This window comes from Patagioenas fasciata, chromosome 7 (genome assembly GCF_037038585.1).
Source record: "Patagioenas fasciata isolate bPatFas1 chromosome 7, bPatFas1.hap1, whole genome shotgun sequence".
Classification (NCBI taxonomy): domain Eukaryota; kingdom Metazoa; phylum Chordata; class Aves; order Columbiformes; family Columbidae; genus Patagioenas; species Patagioenas fasciata.
The window spans coordinates 12,098,329-12,117,556 of NC_092526.1; the positions used below are offsets into that span (position 1 = coordinate 12,098,329).

A 19,228-nucleotide genomic window follows, 5' to 3' on the forward strand; every position below is an offset into this window, starting at 1 on the left:
TTCAAACCTCTAGATGCTACTGTCACACAAACAAACGCTGAGCAGGGAACAGCCTGCCGGCAGCAGAGCAGCACCCTCCGTCCCTGCCCATCAGCACAGGCTGAGCCCCGAGCATCACCTCAGCCTAACCCTAGTTCTCAGCATTTGACATTTGAAACCTGAATCCGTGAAGTAATTGAGGGTGGGCTGCACTTAACATTTCGGATGTCAAAACAAAATGCAATTCATAGGTTTCTACTTAAGGCAGCTGAGCCTTCCGCTGTGATTTCACACCGACTGTTCCTGTGAGCGGCAGTGCTGGCACTGCTGCTCACACAAACTTGCCTTCACAGCCCCTTACAGGCTCAGCTGAAGAGCAAGCAGGTTTAACTACAAGCTATGTAAAAAACCCGAACAAATTAAAGGAACAATTTTTGCACTTGTGGGTTACAATGTATTATGCACTAATTTCATAACAGCCACATCTTAAGTAGAAATTTCCGTTCCACAAGCCTCCTTCAAACAGTCTGATCAAAATACCTTTTGCTTGCATGACTTTAGGGTTGCAGTTGAACTGTTCTTCCATAATTAAAAGATCACTTAATATTCCACAATGCCCTTCAGATTCATGGCGATGCTGTCAAAATGAGAAAACCCAATCTCATTATCCTAGCAGTAATTAAAGAGATTGGCAAAGCCAACTTCAGTTAATTTGCTTGTTTTGTTTTGGCTTTGAAAGCCTGACAAGACAATATTCAGTAAGATCACACTTGGGTCTATCTTCAAATGGAAAGCACTGTGCTCTTACCTTAAATATTTGGTTTCTGTTTTCCGATTTTAAACATTAATAAGGGTATTACAGGACTCTTGAGAGCTGTTAAAACAAGTATGATCACACCTTTTTTTTTTTCCTTTTGTAAACAGAAAGACTCCTACTCATTCATGGCCAGTTAAAATGAAAGATTAGGAATAATACACTGCAAGAGAGTTTCATCTAAGTATTTATGCCTTCCTGACCTTAGCAGTCAGCCAAAATTTAGAGCCCTGTTGGCTACTTCTGTGTAAAGGAAAGCATACAATGGAGACAAACATTTATTTCATGACACAGTATGAATGTAGAAAGAATACTGGAAGTCCTGGTTCCCTGAAAACAGGAAGAATAAATAAAACATTTTTTTCCCCTCACTGCTCTCCGTATCATATAGCGAGAGATTAGAGCCAGAAAAAGGGGAAGGTATGTGTGCAGTCATCCAGATCTTAGCAGCTGGTATGAGGCATGAAACTATTGTGACTGATAACCCATCTGTTCTTAGAGGGTGACGGGAAGATTAGCTCTTAGTGCATTGGAAGGAAGAGCAGCCCTCTTTACGTGTACCTCTCCGGAAACATCTACACTGGCTTTGGTTAGAGCAAAGAGCCCTATTTCACTTACAGAAGGCATTTGTAAGAATAGCCCCAGTGAGGAGAGGGCATGGTGGGGGAATGCAATGCTATATTAACCTTGTTTAGCACATCTTCATTTGTTGCCTCAAAACAGATGACTGATGGACTATAAGGAGGTGGCTTCTGAAAGAAATGCTAAGTAGTCAGCTTGAGATACAGCTGTCCTCTAGAGCACATGGAAATCTGAGCTGGTCTGTCTGGGCATCTGTTGTGTGCTGAAGTTATGCACAAAGATCCCAGTCTAAATCTGACTGCAACAATCAACATCAGCCTAATGCTGTGCCTAATCTAACAGGTCTAACGGTGAGGGACACATACATCTGGAGTAGTGTTTGGAGGACATGTCTGTGGTCTGCCATTCTCTGAAATGCTCCTGATACAAACTCCCACACAGGCCCACGGACTTGCCACTGCTCCTGCAAATGTTATTTTGAGCCCAGCTCTTCGGAACATACATTCCTGTTCAGTTATTTTTACAGCCAGTGAGAAAAATGGAAATTTTGAAAAGCCTTGTAATGCATACAGACCTGAGCAAAATTTCATAGAGAAAAATTTAATTCCCAAGACTGTATCTAAGGCTGCATTTCAAATGCCTGCTGCCAACAGTGGCTGAGTAAGAGTACTTAGGAGAGCTTGAGTGATTACTTTACAGTGGAAATGTTAAGGCAGCCTAAATATAGAGGTTGCTACCATCTCTATGCACTCATTACCATAGCATCACAGTCCTAATTGTCTTGCCTGTCTCACAGCGGAAGATCAAATATAGTGCACTGCAAAAAGAGAAAAGTAATGCTGAAAAACACTTGTAGCAAAACACACTTCTGGACTGAGGACCAATTCCAATCTAAATTCTAGCAACTTCAGACAGCTGAATTCCAAGACATACCAGAATGTCAATAAACAGCACCAATGTCCTTTGCTTCATTCTGTTTGTGCTTTCATGGACGGTGAATATTAAACTCAATTTTTGGTAGAGGAGCCTCCAAGAGCAGCTTTTAGTTATGGTGAATCACTTCATGACTATACTGAAAGGCTGCACATAAAAAGAAGCAGCCCACAAAAAGAAAGGTTGTGCTTGAGTCCTGGCTCAAGTGAGCAGTGATATATTGCAGGGAGGTATTCTTCTCATTCTCAGTCTTCTTATCAATGATCATTTTTTCTGCATCATTAAAGAAGGAAACTGAGTCAGGAAAAATAACCCCAAAACCCTATACAAAAATCTGGCTAAAGCCTTCTGAAGAATATCACTCTCACAAATTATCTTCATATTCAACTTCCAGCAACAAGTTAAATGGAACTTCACTGGAAAGCATAGGTTATAGCAAGACCTTTGCCTTGTAAAAACACTGTCTATATTCAACCAGAAATCTCAGAGAGATTATGGATAAGACAGCCCTGATATGTACCCAGGAGCCAAGATACTCGGCATCATCTCTCACAAATTCCCTCTCATCAACAGGGAAAAAACCCTCTAAAAATCTCTGAGCACAAGAAACTCTTCTAATGCTAGCATAATACTTAGGGGGGTACATATATATATGTGTGTGTGTGTATGTGTATATATATAGCTCTATACGTATCCACTATGGAAAAACCCAGCGTAACAGCTTTCAGAAAAAAACATTGATTTTATGGAGATTTTTATTGTTAGGGCTAAAATTTAATTTCTTGAGCTTTCCTAACTATCTTATAACCAGAGGAGAAAACAGTACAGAAAGAAAAAAACCCTAAGTGCTATTTCTGCACCGCCTTAGGTATTGACAATACATCATTATATACAAGTTCTCCCTCCAGAGGCAATGCCATTCAAGTTTATCACCACCCTTTTCAGTAGCTGTAGCAGGGATAGAATAGTTATCAAATGAAAGACAGTCAATCAGAGACTGTGGATCCCAGATAAAGTTCCTTGGAGTACATCCAGTTTTCTTAACGTCATTAGTAGCTCCTCACAACTGCTATGCAGCTTATAATAATTAATAATACCAGGTTAGGATGCATAATAATAATGCTAATACTACTGCTACTAATACATAATTATGCATGATGATGATGATGATGATGATGATGATGATGATGATGATAATAATAATAATAATAATAATAATAATAATAATAATAATAATAAACTAGGTTAGTATGCATTTATCCTTTATTCAATAATCAGTATAGCTTAACAATACTCTATCAACATCTGGAACTGGAAAGTAATCTTTACCTGAAAATGGAAGTCCCGCAGCTGCTTTTCACGGTTTTAGCAAAGAAGTGGGAGTTTAACTACAGGATTGCAAATTTAACTCCACGTGGCATTAGAATGTGAGCAAGGTATGACCAGCTCTGAAGAGCTCTTTAAAAGGATATACAGCACAGCATATTGTTCAGATGAAGTGGTCTGATCACAAATGCCATACTGTTGCAAAAATCAGAACTTTTCATTTAGGTGCTTAACCAGAAGTGGAGCTATGCTGAAAACGTAGCTGTTGATCTCCATGTTCCTCAAATGTAACACAAGTATGATGCCTTATTATTTTACTGTGTAAAGAAGTACTTGCAGTATCATCTAATCGTACATCAGGCATCACAATTCTCTTCCAACAGAATTCTAAAACAAATTTTTGCTCTCTAGAGCAGAATCTTGCAGCTAAGGAACACAATTACATCCAGTGGATCAAACAGATGTGTAGAAAATTGAAAGTGGGATCCCTTGACCTTCCAGGTAACTCCTCCTTTCTATTCTTAAACCCCTTTCATTTTAACAGTTTGTCTCCCAGTCACCATGTGATGATACAGTAAGAATACCCCCTGCAATCCTAGTTGCTCACCTGTTAAAATATGTACTGCCACACACTGGTTCATTGATTCAAGGAAATAAATCTTTGCTGGAGCTAATATTGACTTTTGTTATGAAAATGGAAGTGAATAAGTAACTGAATATTGATTTGAGAGAGGAATGATATATGATTAGCTTAAAACAAATTAAAATAAAATTGCAGCATGGAGAAGAATGCTTCCAAGCAACGTTTTTAAAGTATAGCCAATTCCAGATGACAATTACCTGATTATTGGAGAAAAAAGTCTGTTGTTGCCAAATGTCTTAAAAGCACCTATGAGTAAGACAGATGCACATTCTTCTCTATGATTACTCCATAGGTTTCTATTTATATTACCTGTTCTGGATCCTAATGGCAGTTATGAGCTGGCCTGCTAAAGCTTGTTGAGATTCAGCTACTGTTCTTAATGTGAAAGGCCTTGCAAATGGAAGATTATATTAGATGCCCTGATGTGCCATAGCAGCATTACCATAGCTGCAATTCATCAGCTGTTCTCACAGCAGCCCCATTTGCAAAGGGAAAATCCATTAGTAGGCACCATGATATACAGTGCAAACATCACCATATTTAATGAGTCTAATTAAAAAGAAATTCAACGCATTCTTTTTAAACAGAGATCAAATTCTTAGCAAAACTCAAATATTAACAACTCTGCACGGTGATTTGGTTGGTATCATGATTTTAAACCGTGGTTCAAGCCTAGAAACACAGCCGCAAAGCCAATGCGTGATACACATTGGGGACTGACGAGTTTCCCCACTGACTTGCAGCCCCCCACGAGCACCCCAGCTCACCCCATTAGCTGCACTCTTTCTAGCCACCTGTGCCCCAGCTGTTTTTGTACAAACTCACTAGAACCCAGCAGCAGCGCTCTGGTTTAGCTCAGTGCATTTGTACAAGAACAATCTTCCGTGAAAATGGAGAAGATTGGTCAAACAGCAGCCTCTTTAGGCAAGTTCCAGAGATGTGTTACTGAGAGGCCTTGAGGAGTCAAGACCTTTCCTTCAGCAAATCCAAGCTGGAGCATCACAAATCAGTTCCTTTAAGCTGAACCTTAGGATCACCCAAAGGGAAAATGTAGATTTTTTTTCAAGATTTAGCTGATGCCCTTTCAAGAGTGTCTGGAGCAGTCAGTAACGTGCCTTCCTGCTCCTCAATCTGTTCAGCAAAGTGACAATCCTCACATTCGCATTTTCTGATGCACAGTGGTCAATGCAAACATTCAAGTTGTTGAGCCTTCCTGGTTTTGGCTGGGACAGAGTTATTTTTTTTCCTAGTACCTGGTATAATGCTGTGTTTTGTATTCAGTATGAGAAAAACATTGATCATGCACTCATGCTGTAATTATTGCTGAGCAGTGCTTACACAGAGTCAAGGCCTTTTCTGCTTCTCATACCACCTCACCAGCAAGGAGGATGGGGGTGCACAACAAGTTGGGACAGTTGACCCTGACTGACCAGAGGGATATTCCACACCATATGAGGTCATGCTCGGTATTTATTTTGGGGGAAGAAGAAAGAGGGGTACGTTCGGAGTTAAGAGTGATTGTCTTCCCCAGTAACCATTAGGTGTGATAGAGCCAGGCTTTCCTGGCGATGGCTGAACACCTGCCTGCCCATGGGAAGCACTGAATGAATCCCTTGTTTTCATTTGCTTGTGTGTGGCTTTTGCTTTACCTATTAAACTGTCTTTATCTCAACCCATGAGTTTTCTCATATTTACTCTTCCGATTCTCTTCCCCATCCCACTGGGGAGGAATGAGCGAGTGGCTGTGCGGTGCTTAGTTGCCAGATGGGGTTAAACCCCGACAGAAGCACAGGTCAAAGTTTTTCCCCTCGCAGCTGTATGCAAAGACCACAGTGCCCCAAGGCAAGAATACTTCAGATGGTTTTTTTTTTTCCTATTTTTTTTTTCTTTTTAAATAACGGAAAGCAATATGCCAAGTGCTTCACTAGACCAGCATCTCCACAGCCTTACAGGCACTGAATTTTTCCAGGTACATGGAAAGATGCAGAGGTTCTGGTTGATGGGTTACACCCAGAACCTTGTTTTGCAATAGCCACACCACTGCCCCAGGCAAGCACGCAGGTTTGGGATTTCTGCTAAAACCACCAGCCGTGATGGGGCCAACCAGAACTGACATTTGTGGCCAATGTTCCGAACACTACGTTTTTAAACTCCAACTCCAGCAATGCGGATGATGAAAAAGCACAGAATTACACACAGCCCTGGGAGGTGGCGGGGGGTTCTGTGCCAAAACCACCCCCTTACAGCGAATCTGCAGGGCCACATATTTAACAGCTTCAGGCTCTGCTCATCTTCAAAATTCCAACGTAGAGACTCAAATTCTCCCAAAGGATACCTGTTAAGATATCATTTATAACCAATTCAAGGCTGGAATGTGTTTGATTGTTCTTTGGCTTCTGCAGAATTAAATGTTTAATTAAAGGACCACCCGTATTGAAAACAAGACAGTTTAAATGTTACCAGACATTGTTAAAGTGAAAAAAACCCCAAACCCAAAAAACCCCCAACTTTCTCTAGGGGTGAAAAAGACACTACTAGAGATTAAAAATGAAAATTAGTAATCTTTCTCTGTTTTTGAAAGAAGAAATACTTCTTCCTTCTTAAGCAGTAATTGTACACAAGTATGACAACCTACGGAACTACGAATTAGCCGAAATACGAAGGTTCCCCCCAGTTTGAACCATGGGAATATGCCCAGTGCTGCTTGTGGGAACAGCCGTATGCCCTTCTGAAGTCTTAAACAGGTTTGTTTTCTTTTCCACAAGGGCACAAACTGGCAACAAGAAGCACCTTGGCAGGTTATGGCTGTACACAATTAAATAGGGCTCCCCAGATAATCAACCCCTGGCACTTTCATAAGTCACTGGGGTGGAATAACATCATTTTCCGTAACCGTACACACCTCTTTGAAACTGTACCAGCCTTAATATTCCCTACTGGCTCTCCTGTTCCAACTCATTACGTTTTATACCTCCTCACTTTAGCCTTAAACTCGAGTCAAGAGCTGCAACCGTCAATCACCGCTCAGCTCTTGAAGTCCTTTCATAACCTGCAGTCCAAACGAAAGCTTCGCAACCCTGCAGTTACCACCATGTCCAATAAACTGCGCCATGTCCCACATTGCTTGTTAATACATCCTGGGGCTCTAATAAGCAAGTTTCACATTGTTTGGTACGTTTGCTTCATCTCCTCTGACTGAAATTTTAATGAGTTTAAGAAAGAGAGGTTTCACTGGGAACTACCAGAAAGCTGGGAAAACAAGGACACTTTCTCAGAGATCTTGGAAACAAGTAACCAAAAGGCATCTGAGCAAACACATTTAGAGCAGTAAGAGAACTGAAAGCTGCACGCCTCTAAATCTTCTGTGTGCCAGAAGGCATAAGTGATGGACTTCTAATTTTTTGCAGTCAGTGACAGAAGAGTTATTTGTTTCTCATCAATCTGATGCCATCTTCTCTGAGTTACAGAAATGCTGAGAGGAAAATTAGGAAAAAAAAAAGAAGACAAAAATAGTTCTGTTATGGTAGCAGGCAGATTAATAGGGCTATAACTGCTACAAAATTACTTATTTGTTTAGAATAGAATACAGAATAGAACAGACCGTTTCAGTTGGAAGGGTCCTACAACGATCACCTAGTCCATGTGCGTGACCAATTCAGGGCTGACCAAAAGTTAAAGCGTGTTGTTAAGGACATTGTCCAAATGCCCCTTAAACACCAACAAGCTTGGGACATTGACCATCTCTTTAGGAAGCCTATTCCAGGGCTTGACCACCCTCTAAAGAAATGCTTCCTCATGTCCAGTCTGAACCTCCCCTGGTGCAGCTTTAGAACCATTCGCAGGCATCCTGTCACTGGATCCCAGGGAGATCAGCACCTCCCTCTCTCCTTCCCCCATTCAGGAACCTGTAGAGAGCAATTTCCCTATTAAATTGCCAAATCTTTCCCATTCTACACCTAAATACAAAGCAATTGTGAAGTGGGAACAAATTCAGAAATCAGAATGAAACACAGTTCACTCAAAGATAATAAGCAAGTTTCTAGTTAGTTATCTGGTTAAATCCAGTGGCTTAGATATTAGGTTTTTTTAATCCTAGACATGCATGCACTCAGTTAAATTTGTTCAGCTGAGGCAAGGAAATTAACTGGTGTGCTTCAGCCATCAGATGTATTTTCAAAGCAGAAGCATAAGGGTCCTAGAAGTGTCTGACATCCTGTACTCAAGTCAGCCAACTTACAGAAATATATTATATTTATGCTATGCAAGCAAAGATTAGTTATATGATTGAGGCCTTCAGGAGTGTCACACAACTTGTGGTTTCTCCACATGCATCACACTTAGGGCTGACAAAAGTTGAAGGAGAATGGAGATGATGTAAATTATATTATTCTTTCAATGAGAAAGAATGTGTTTCGCTTCATAGAAAAGAACGCTTCCACAAAGAATCAAACAGGAAAGGCAACAAATAAAACAGGTTAACTCTGTTGACTGAAAAGATACAACCTCTAAGATGCAGATACCTTTCTGTTAGGGTAACATCAATTTTATCTACAAACCTGATCAATAAGCAAAGCCTGTAAAGTGCAAATGGTGGAAAATGTTCTTAAATAACTCAGAAGTTATTAACAGCAAGTTACCTTTCGATCTTCTTTAAAGACTTCGGCAGCGGTTGTAAAATGCGGAATGGCATTCTTACAGTGTGGGCACCCTGATTGACATGGGAAGAAAAGAACAGCATAAACGTTAGTTGTAAATAAGATCCTGGGACAAACTCAATACACAAAGTGAATTAATGGAAAATTTTTTTAAAAATCATTCTAAACAAGAGTTCTCCAGTCCTTAGACAAGCAGGACAAGGCATCTGTAGACCATGTGTCAGCTACATGAACTTAAGCACATGTTTAAAATCTCTCTCATGTCAACCAGTTTAAGTCTATACTTTGAGTTAAGCAACACTCCATGTAAGGACCATGGCACAGGGGGCTTTTCTCTATCGCCTGTCCCTTAAGAGCACTGAAAGATCATAGAATCATAGAACAGTTTCGGTTGGAAGGGACCTCCAAAGCTCATCCAGTCCAACCCCCTGCCATGAGCAGGGACATCTTCACCCAGATCAGGTTGCTCAGAGCCCCGTCCAGCCTGGCTTGGGATGTGTCCAGGGATGGGGCATCAACCACCTCTCTGGGCAACTCGGGCCAGTGTTTCACCACCCTCAGTGTAAAACATTTCTTTCTCACGTCTAGCCTGAATCTCCCCTCTTTTAGTTTAAAACCATTACACCTCATCCCATTGCAACAGGCCCTGCTAAACAAACAAACAAAATGTTTCCCTGCTGTTGTACCTCCTCATGGGCATGACCATGTGGGTTATTACTGCTGTTGCCACAGATACAAGCTACATTTGGACTTCGGAATTAAGATGGTGCATTTGTGAACAGGAGACTGGAGTTTGAAAGGAAGTCACTGAAGAAAAATTCCACATTGATGATCGAGGGCAACATTCAGAAGTGTTTGGGAACTGCCTGTGTTAGGGTCAAGCCATTGGGATCACAAAGAAGGGGAAAAGAAGCAAGTCCAATAGACCACACATCTTCCACATATGGAGAGCAGATGTCCAGTACTGGGTTAGGATGACTGCTGGTGGACCTTTTGGAGATCTTACTCCTGTTCACCACAAAACAGGCAACCCCAGAAGAGTTTTACAGACAAAGCACATAAAAATCCCCAAATTTTGTGCAGGAGATGGGTTAATAACTTGTCTGAACCACCGCAGCATTGAAAAAAAGCCAGTTCATCCCTTGCATAAACATACACTACCTTTATTCAAACATTTCAGAAGAAGCCACACAAGCAGAACAAGAACAGGCCTCTTGATTCAAGATTCAGATGTGAGCGCTCTTAATTCAGAAGCAATGTTTACTGTCTATTATTAATCTAAACAACTCTCAATATATCGATACTAAGTAAGGCTTTGAATAGGAATGTACCTGCCTATGTTTAACAAATTGCTTTTTTCAAACATAGCATAAAGAGGTTTTTCCCAAGCAAATACTGAGGACACTATTTTTGCTTAGATGCAGGGGAAAAAAAGGAATGGACACACTTCTGTCAAGCTAGCAAAGGCGAAAGAGTTCATCCTGCTATTATTTCTGGAGAGGAACCTAAGAGAGCACAGATGAGTTGTTCACAAGCTCCAATTACAGCTTATGCTACTGCTGTTTATCATTGTAAAATACTGGTAAATAAGTGGCTGTGTTACTTTTAAGTCAGTACTGAACAAATGCCTTCTTAGGAGGCTTGCAGCCACCCTCTCATAAACTGCACTTACTCTTGTAGTGACAAGAAAAACAGTATCTGTGCATAAACACTGCTCACTCGCTTTCAAAGGAAAGGCTGCACACCCCTTTCATCTTCACCAAAGGCAATTTCATTGCACTGCTTTAAATTTTAGAGTATTTTTTTCTTTCAGAATAGGATTTTGAAAGCACTGCAATGACACACATGTGTATAAATACAAGGAGAGTCTATGCAGTAACTAAGAATACTGAAAAGTCAAGAGACATTTCCTGGGAAACTGAGGCACTTCTGCAACTCCATCATAAGGGTTTCTAACTCTCACACAGCATAATGACAGTTTATCCTGATGGCAGCTGTGTTTCACTGGGAGATAGTGCAGGGCCTCTACAGCTTACAAACTATTAACTTTGTTGAACAGTTTGACATTTCCCTGGGAGAAAATGGGCAATAATAGAAGGAGGAGGTGGTGGAGGCTGAGGCTCCAGGCTGCTCCCATGTCCACCAGCCCACTTTGGTGACCCATTTTCTCTCTCACCACTTGCCTGTCCTGCCTTCCTGATACTGAAGAGCCTTAGGGTCAGGCCTGTCTCTTGACACATCTTTGATAACGTTCTGTACGGTGGGGTGACTGCCTTGGTTGACTTATTAACACTGCTCTACACAAATAAATCAGAACTGGTAACATCTAAAAAGAATTCTAGAGACAAGAAAATGAGAAAAATCAGGCACCCCTAAAACAAGATCACTTGTTTGCATCTAAATGCTTACACACCATAGTTTACTGGAAAGCACTTCCAACTGTTACACTAAAACATAAAGCTCCTAAACACTTAAACCTTCCAGGTTCTCCTTTCTGCTTATGAACTTGAGCATGAAATCTAGATTTCACCAAACAGCAACTTTCAAACTCTCACTAAAAGATATTTCAAGAGAAACAAGAGACTTCGTATCTTCTTATTCCCCTCTAACACCTTTAGGATACATCAGTCAATGTGCTTCCCACCTCGCAACTGCTGGTTCTGCAGATGACAAGGCACTTGGTAAAGCCTCTCACTAAGCCCCCACCGAAGCTGTTGCAGGTGAGAGTTCTCCATGGGCCACACTCTTCAGGAAAACCAGAGCATGATTCAACAAACAACGTGTTCTTTCAGACACAGAAAAGGACAATGGCTATCAAGAATGCAAGCTGCCATTTTACAGGGCACCAACAGATGACTGGTAAGAAAACAGCCTGAGTGGCTGTTCAGCTGGTGATGGCTCTGAGAAGCACCAGCAGCTGCCCCATGTCCCTTCCGCCCTGACAAATCACCACTGCACATCCTACTGCACGGCATTCAATAGGTGGCATCAAGAAGAGCTTTGAGCCTGGTTCTCAGCAAAGATGCACATCTTGTAAGGCCAAAAGGAAGCATCCGATTATCTAGACTGTTATGGCATTTTGGAAAAGGTAGGTAAAACCAAACATACCTTAAGGTTGTGGTCAACACCACCACACAGAGGAGTGCCATGTAATTCAAAACAACTGATAAAGGAACCTACGCTCACAGCTTTTATTTCCTCTTCTCTGTCATCTTCCCACTCTAATGGCAAACCACAAAAGCTGCCTTCATTTACTGATCCAGAGCTCCATCCCTCCTCCCCTCATTTCCCTCTTGGCCCAATCTCCTTTCTTTACTGCACTGTGCTTGTAAAGCTAAAACACAACCATATGGCTTTTGGCAGAGCTGACTCCAAGTCCAGTAGGCATTTTGTTAGCCTTGGACATCCATCCCCGGAACAGATGTGAACGCTGTGCTGAATTCCCAAGGAGTTTCAAGGAGTCACGGAAAAAGGGGAAGGAGCACATCGTATGGAAAAGCAAAACTTCATCTGTTACAACTCAGAAAGATTGCCAAATGCAGCAAACACTTGGAAGTCACCCAACCCAGTCATTCTATTTAAAGCACACATGCCAAAAAAAATAAAAGCAGAGGTTGATGTCTTCATTTTGACAGACGGAAAGCTTGTTCTCCCCATTCCCTCTTCACACCCACTATCACACGTTTATTTTAAGTGTTAACACTATCTTCCAGATTTGAAAGTGCAAAGAGAGGAAATGTACTGAGCACAGTACATGAGGATAGGAAGTGTGCAGGCTCCTTACAAAGGATTTTCCAGATGGGCTGCAACAGAAAGAGATTAAACTGGTGGCATCTGAAGGTGTGGGTAAGGTGTCAAGAATCAAAAGGTCCTGCCCTCTTCTGAGCAGTATTTATAGGACAGTGAGTCACTATGGACTAAAGAAGTGGGAACGTTCATTCAATTTAATTTTACTTGAATAATTTGGGTGCTATGGCAGGTGCACAGGCTTCCTACAAGTCCAAGAGGTGTACCTTCAGTTGAGCAGCATTGGAAGCAGCACTTCTGGGAGCAGAGCCTTCTAAGGTAGATGATGGGCTTTGCTTTATCAATTTTCTTTCCTCATTTTTATATCATTGTCAAATTTGATCTCAACAGGGTTAACAGCAGTTGTGAACTGAACAGTAACTTCCTGCACTTGACTTGAGAGATCTGAAAGAAATCTGCTCCTGGAACATCCAGCCTTTCCACAGGATCCCAGCACTGATGTTCAGAGCCTCTAATCACTTCTGCAAATCTCGAGCTAACTTCATTTCCTAATGCAGAAACACACTTGCATCACCTAGCGGGAAAGCAGGAAGGCTTGACATCTAATGCACATGCAGTAGCATGCATTAAGGCCATTCTCTGTTCCCAATCGGTGAACAATACAGCTTTATTACAGCTCTGGCCAGATGTTCTCACCACTCAAACGTTTGCCATCTGGCCCCCACGTAGCCCGTGGTGGGATCTGCTCTGCGTGACCGCTGAAGCCTGCAGGGCCTGAGGGCTGCCTGTCTTAACCACAGGTCTGTGGATCCATGCAAGAACACCTGTGACAGAGGGGTTCTAAGTTCTCTTTGCCTTTGTAGTACAAATCTAGAATTTTACATGAACCCAGTATTTTCTACGGTTTGTTTTTCACCCCCACCATCCATGTTGTAAAGCTGGTAAGGGCCGGGAAGGCACGCTGCAGTACACTCACGGTGGGCAATGCCATATTCCTCACCTTGAAAACCAATTGGTTCTTGACTGATCCAGTACACGAAAAATATGGTTTCTGTGGGTAAAAATCCAAGAGGAATGGCTAATGAACAGCAGATGAGGGAAATCAAGTAAGCAAGCAAGCAGACTTCATTCAGACCCATTATCATGGAGGGGCGGGAGAAGGAGTCAGATTAAATCTCCTCTAATTAGAGAGGCATTTAAAAGAAAGTTAGTGAGTCTTTTGGAAGGTGAAGTGATGGAAAATATATAGTGCAGCTTATTTTTCATGGACTGAATTTACTAATAGCAGGAACCACCGCACAGTACAGCATCTTCTCTGGGTGTCTTTGAGGACAGAACCAATGAGCCAGCACTGGTTTGGGCACAGAAAGGTGCTGGAGAGGCCGGCAGAGCAGCTGGCTCCATCCTCACAGAAACACTCGTTTGAGGACTCCAAAGAAATAAAGATCTGCAGACTTGAGCTGGGTTGTGGTTTCCAACACGATGCCACAAAACATCGGTATACCTGATGTGAAACAGAGATATTGCATGGGGAAATAGAAAAACTCACTAAGTGCTCACATCACCTTGCAAACTATATTTTTTTAAACAAAAAGCAGGCTGAGAAGGAACAACATAAACCCATTTGTCAGGTAAGGTAAGAAAGACACATAACTAAAATTAAATAACAAGCGCACATTGCACCAGACATAAGATTAATCAAGCATATGTTGTGGTAGCAACTCAATAAATCCAGAGAAATAATATCCTGTATTCAGAATTGTAAATATTTGCTATAATTTCAGGGTCCCATGGGATGCAGAAGGGTTGCAAAGAGGATTTCAAATCAATGGCACAATCAAGTGAATAACCTAGATATCTTTATTACATTCAAATAGAGACTTTTTGGACAGGGTTTGTTTTTCTAATGAAGTGAACTGTTTAGAGATGGTAACAAGTCAAAAGAAAAGCTTAGAGATTCTTAAAACTTGAATGGACAAAAGTAATAGGACCAGATGGCAATTATAAAAATGTCTCCAGAGTAGTGCATGAAACACATGCATCCTGTTGGACAATAGTCACCTTATTACATTTAAAATAAAACTGTGCCAAATTTTCAGAATTGCCTAAAGGAATCAAGTTGTCTTTCCAAAAAACAGAGGTTTCTACTTGCTTATATATGAAAACGTCCTTTAAGTTACTTCATGCTTTGTTTAATTTTAAACTACAAAGCTCAGTGATATAATATAACCTCTCTGCAGCTGAACAGTACAAGGTTAATTCAGTTTCCTTAGAAGAGTGGAAGCTGTATTAGCATAGCACATAGAAAAAAGGTGAAGTTGTTTTTAATGAATATAAATCAAAAGCTAACAATTTGTACAAAATAGATAAAGGAAGCAAATGGACATCAAAGCAATATCTACAGTCAGCAGAGGTAATAATGATGTTTTAAGTATATAAGAGGCTTTAAATGTATTAGAAGCAAAAGAAATCCAAACAATACTAGCAATATAGCTTTGAAAGAAAATGATGAAGTTGTCAAAAGGAACTTCACTGAATATATAACTGAAAGTATTAAGTTGGTGTGGAGAGGGCCCCTATACCTAGGACCTCCACAATGCTGTTAGCAGTTCTGGGTCCACAAATCAAGAATAAGTTCAAACTGGAGCGGGGGCAGAAGATCCAAAAGAAAAATAGCAGGACTGGAAGGTGCATTTCATGGCAAAGGGAGTCAGGAAGCTCAGTGTGTCAATAGCTCAAATCCAAAGATTAAGTGATAGAAATCGGGAAGTGTCAGTCTAGTTTTCATTATAATGAGCTGCTCAAGCTGGGTGCCAAAGGCTAAGTAACCTCCAGAGCTGGCTGCGAACTGAAGCCAGTCAAATTCAGACAGGAAATTCACATTCTCCAGCACTGGTGATTTTTAGTCTGAAAGGAAACTGTTTTCTAAAAAAGATGCTTTCACACAGTGGCTCTCCACCTGATCAAACTGCAGCCTGTCCTTGCCTCACATCCCTGAGCTGAAAGTGCTGCAGGGGTGACCTGGCTTTGCTGTCCTCGGAGCAGGGTGCCAGTGCTGCCCCACAGGTCAGGCGAGGATGGCAGCCCCTGCCGACCCCAACCCGAGCAGCCCAACTTCTGCAGGTCTACGCCAGTGCAGATCAGGCATTTTGACTTCAGAAAGCAGTACCTCATATTTTGTCCATCATTAATATATAATGATGCATAACCCTGCCAATGTTGTTTCTGTGTGCGCTTTTAGCATCTTGTACATAACAAAAATCTAATAAATAAAGTAACAAAGCGGTGTGCATGAATTTTACATGAGCTTTTTCAGAGAGTTTAAACATGCATACATTTTAATGTTGTAGAATGTTTCTGTATCAAATATACTAACTTAAACTGTCAGTATTTTCATAGCAAAGTCCTGTGTAACTCCTTAGAGGAGACCTGAAAGCCCAGTGATTTATGAGACTGTGGCACTTGTGCTGTCTGTACTCTATTCTCAGCTCCCCCTTTAGCACCTCTCAACGGGTGATCTCAAATGCTTTAACTAATATCAATTAATTACGCTTCAAATCGCCCCTAAGAGAGACAGGCATGATTATCCTCCTCTGTCATTACACCCAAGGTTAAATGAAGTCAGGAAGAGGTTAAGTGACTCTCGGGGTTCACAATCCTGCAAGACAGGGAGCAGGGCTGCGAGGTGCTGAATCCATTTGTTCAGCTGCAAAACCATGGGGGCCTCCGAGGGCTCAGCACGTGGCAGGATTGGAGCCCTCAGCACGTAAAGAGCAGAGCAGGGAATGACTTTCCCATTCCCTACCTCTGCTTGAAATCGTCAGCGTCTAAATAACAGGGGTAGATGCTGCCCTCCATTATTGGTTTTTAAATGACTGCAATTCTAAGCAAGTGAAAGCAGCACACTGCACAGCTATCAAAGCAAACCCAGGCGCTTATAGAGCGCAAAGCAAAGCTGTTTCCACTTCATGAGTTCCAAGTGATTAACTAGAATTAAAACAAGACTATTACTTGGTCAGTCAAGGAAAGACAGGCCATAGACAGTAACTGCAGAGATAAGAGCTGAAAATGGGTATACTGCTCAAACCAACACAATTCGTGTAGCTACAGAAGTTATTGAATCCACAGGCAGATTTGAGAAAGGCATTTGGACATGTTACTGAAAGGTTAATTTGCTTTTGTTCTACCAGTTGAGAGTTGGAGGGCCTTTTAATTGAATATCTGGAACCAAAGCTCATTTTATGACATGACCTGACACATAGCATAATCATATTTCCAAGACACAATATATTAGTAATTGAAAGGAGGGAGATTTGTCCTTTGATTTGAAAAAGGTCATGAAGTTTTCAGTTAAGCATCAGGTCAACCAGGGCTTGCCTTGTTACTCTTAACAACGGGCAAACTACTGCCAATTTCACAGCATGCTGGTGGGTTTTTGTAGGTTTTTTTTAATTGTGTTTTTCGTTTGTATTTTTGTGTTTTGTTGGTTTTTTTTTTTTTTTTTCACTCCCCAAGTTATCTGAACTCTTTTTTTTTTTCTTAGCACTTTGGGGTATACAGAAGAGATGAGGGATACAGAAACCCAAGTCTTCAGAAAACACAGCCTTAGACATGAACAACTACAATAGCAGCAGCAAAGTCATCAGAACAGGCCAAACTGCAAAGCTGAGACAACTCACCACAAAACTCCTGGGCTGCTTGGTCCACTACAAAAGGCAAGCATACGACCAACTACAGTGAATTACAAATGAGATGACAGCACCTGGCATTTGGCAATAAGCAATCCTTTAAGATGGAAAGGTGTACAGCAAGACATCTCTGGACAGAAAGGGTTAAAGAACAATAGTTACGTCCAGAACAAAATTTAAGTGCCAGTTCCAGCATATTTTCCAGATACATTGTCACTGACCTGCGTGGCACAAATGAAGCTGGTAACATCAGCTAACCAAGTCAGCATCAACCTATGTTATTTGCAAAAATACAACATTTAAAGAGCTAACAAATCATTTTGCCACCTAACATGTCAGTGGATGCAACTGGTAATCAGGAAATAAAGGGCCTGGAGCAAGCAGTGGTCTGGCAGAGCGCGGGGGGAAGAACCACAGAACCACACCTGCGCCATGAGGCTCAAAAGCAGCTCCCGTTATGGTAACTTGGCACCGGAGAAAGCACGTGTCTTATTGGAATGGGTCTGACAACAATGCAAGAGGATGGGTGGCGTATTTGTAGTTACGTGTCTCCTAACGCACCCCACACAGACTTTACATGGCATTGCACCAACACACAGCTGTGTGTCTGTGTGGAGAGGATTTCATGGAGCAAGGGCATGCACTTCCCTCCTCTCAAGCCTGAGCTGTTTATATTTACAGGTAATATTTACATATTACCTGTTTTTATTTACCACTAGTACTCTTCACACCAATTCAAGCAGCTGTAACAGTTTAGGGTTACAACAGATTTAAAGCATGAGTGCTGTTTTACAAAACAAGTTGGATCACCCCAACAAATTTAAGTTTAACGCCCCAGCTCCCCAACAGCCACCTCTGAGCACCTCCGTCACAGCTACACGCAGTCACAGTATCACAGTCCCGTGAAGCGCCTCAGCTTCTGAGTTGAGAGCGCACTCTCAGTGCTAATTAATAGCCTCGACACAAACAGCGGGGCTAGGAGCAGTTCTGACAGCCTGATCGCAGAGCCCACTCTATAAATTCATTCTTTATCAAACCCGGCCTGCTAATGGGCTCTGTTGGTGCTATTCACACCAACACGAATGCACCTCGCTAACACCAGCCTGTAGAGAGAACACCACTAATGCGGGAGAGAAACCAGTTAGCACAGAGCCAACGTATCAAAATTCTGCAGTGCCAGCCCACGCAGGATTTAAAGACTCATTATCAGAGGGTCCAGACCTCGCTTCTGCTTCAGTCAACAACCAGAAAATCCTCCCTGCAAGGGCTTTTTGCCTTGAAACGGATTCTTTCTGTTCAGCATGTTTTTAATAATTTTTGATAGCTTAAGCTTCATTTACAAACACACACATTTTGTTCAAGCTCTTTGATACAGCCTCCTAATGAAAACTTAACAAGATGCGCTTGCAAGCAACAGGAAAACCTCTTGGTGGGAGCCAATCTGAAGCCATCACGGGACACGCAATTCATGTGTGCTGCTGCTTTGCTTAGTTCATCTGGACCCATTAATTCAACTGTTAAGTATTGTAGACCCTTCTGCGCATCCCGTACCCAGAATTATGCCACTCAGGCCTGCTCAGCACTGAGACCCAGGCTGGCTGACACCTTGTGGTCGGTCAAAATTGCAGTGTTTTGTCACAGCAGTCCGGCTTGGGCAGAACACAGCAGCATCTCATCAAACCTTCCTGTGCAAAGGCTGAGACTTGGTGCAACCAGCTTTGCCCCAAGCTCACTTCAAGAAATGGGAGGGATGAAAAGGAAAGATTACTGCTTTCCTAATAACAGGCTTCTGATGACAGCCTGGGCCCCACAAGCAGGATACCAGGGCTGAAAGCACATGCTGGCCCTGGCTGTTAGCATC

At 41.8% G+C, this 19,228-nt stretch overlaps 1 protein-coding gene across 1 annotated transcript in view; it reads right to left on the bottom strand.

The window, feature by feature from the left end:
- PDIA5 (protein disulfide isomerase family A member 5) overlaps window positions 1-19,228 on the bottom strand; it is a 102,414-nt gene that overhangs the window by 5,549 nt on the left and 77,637 nt on the right. The window contains exon 15 of the mRNA XM_065840953.2: window positions 8,915-8,985. Coding sequence (XP_065697025.1) covers window positions 8,915-8,985 — 71 coding nt within the window. The remainder of the gene's footprint in view (window positions 1-8,914; window positions 8,986-19,228) is intronic.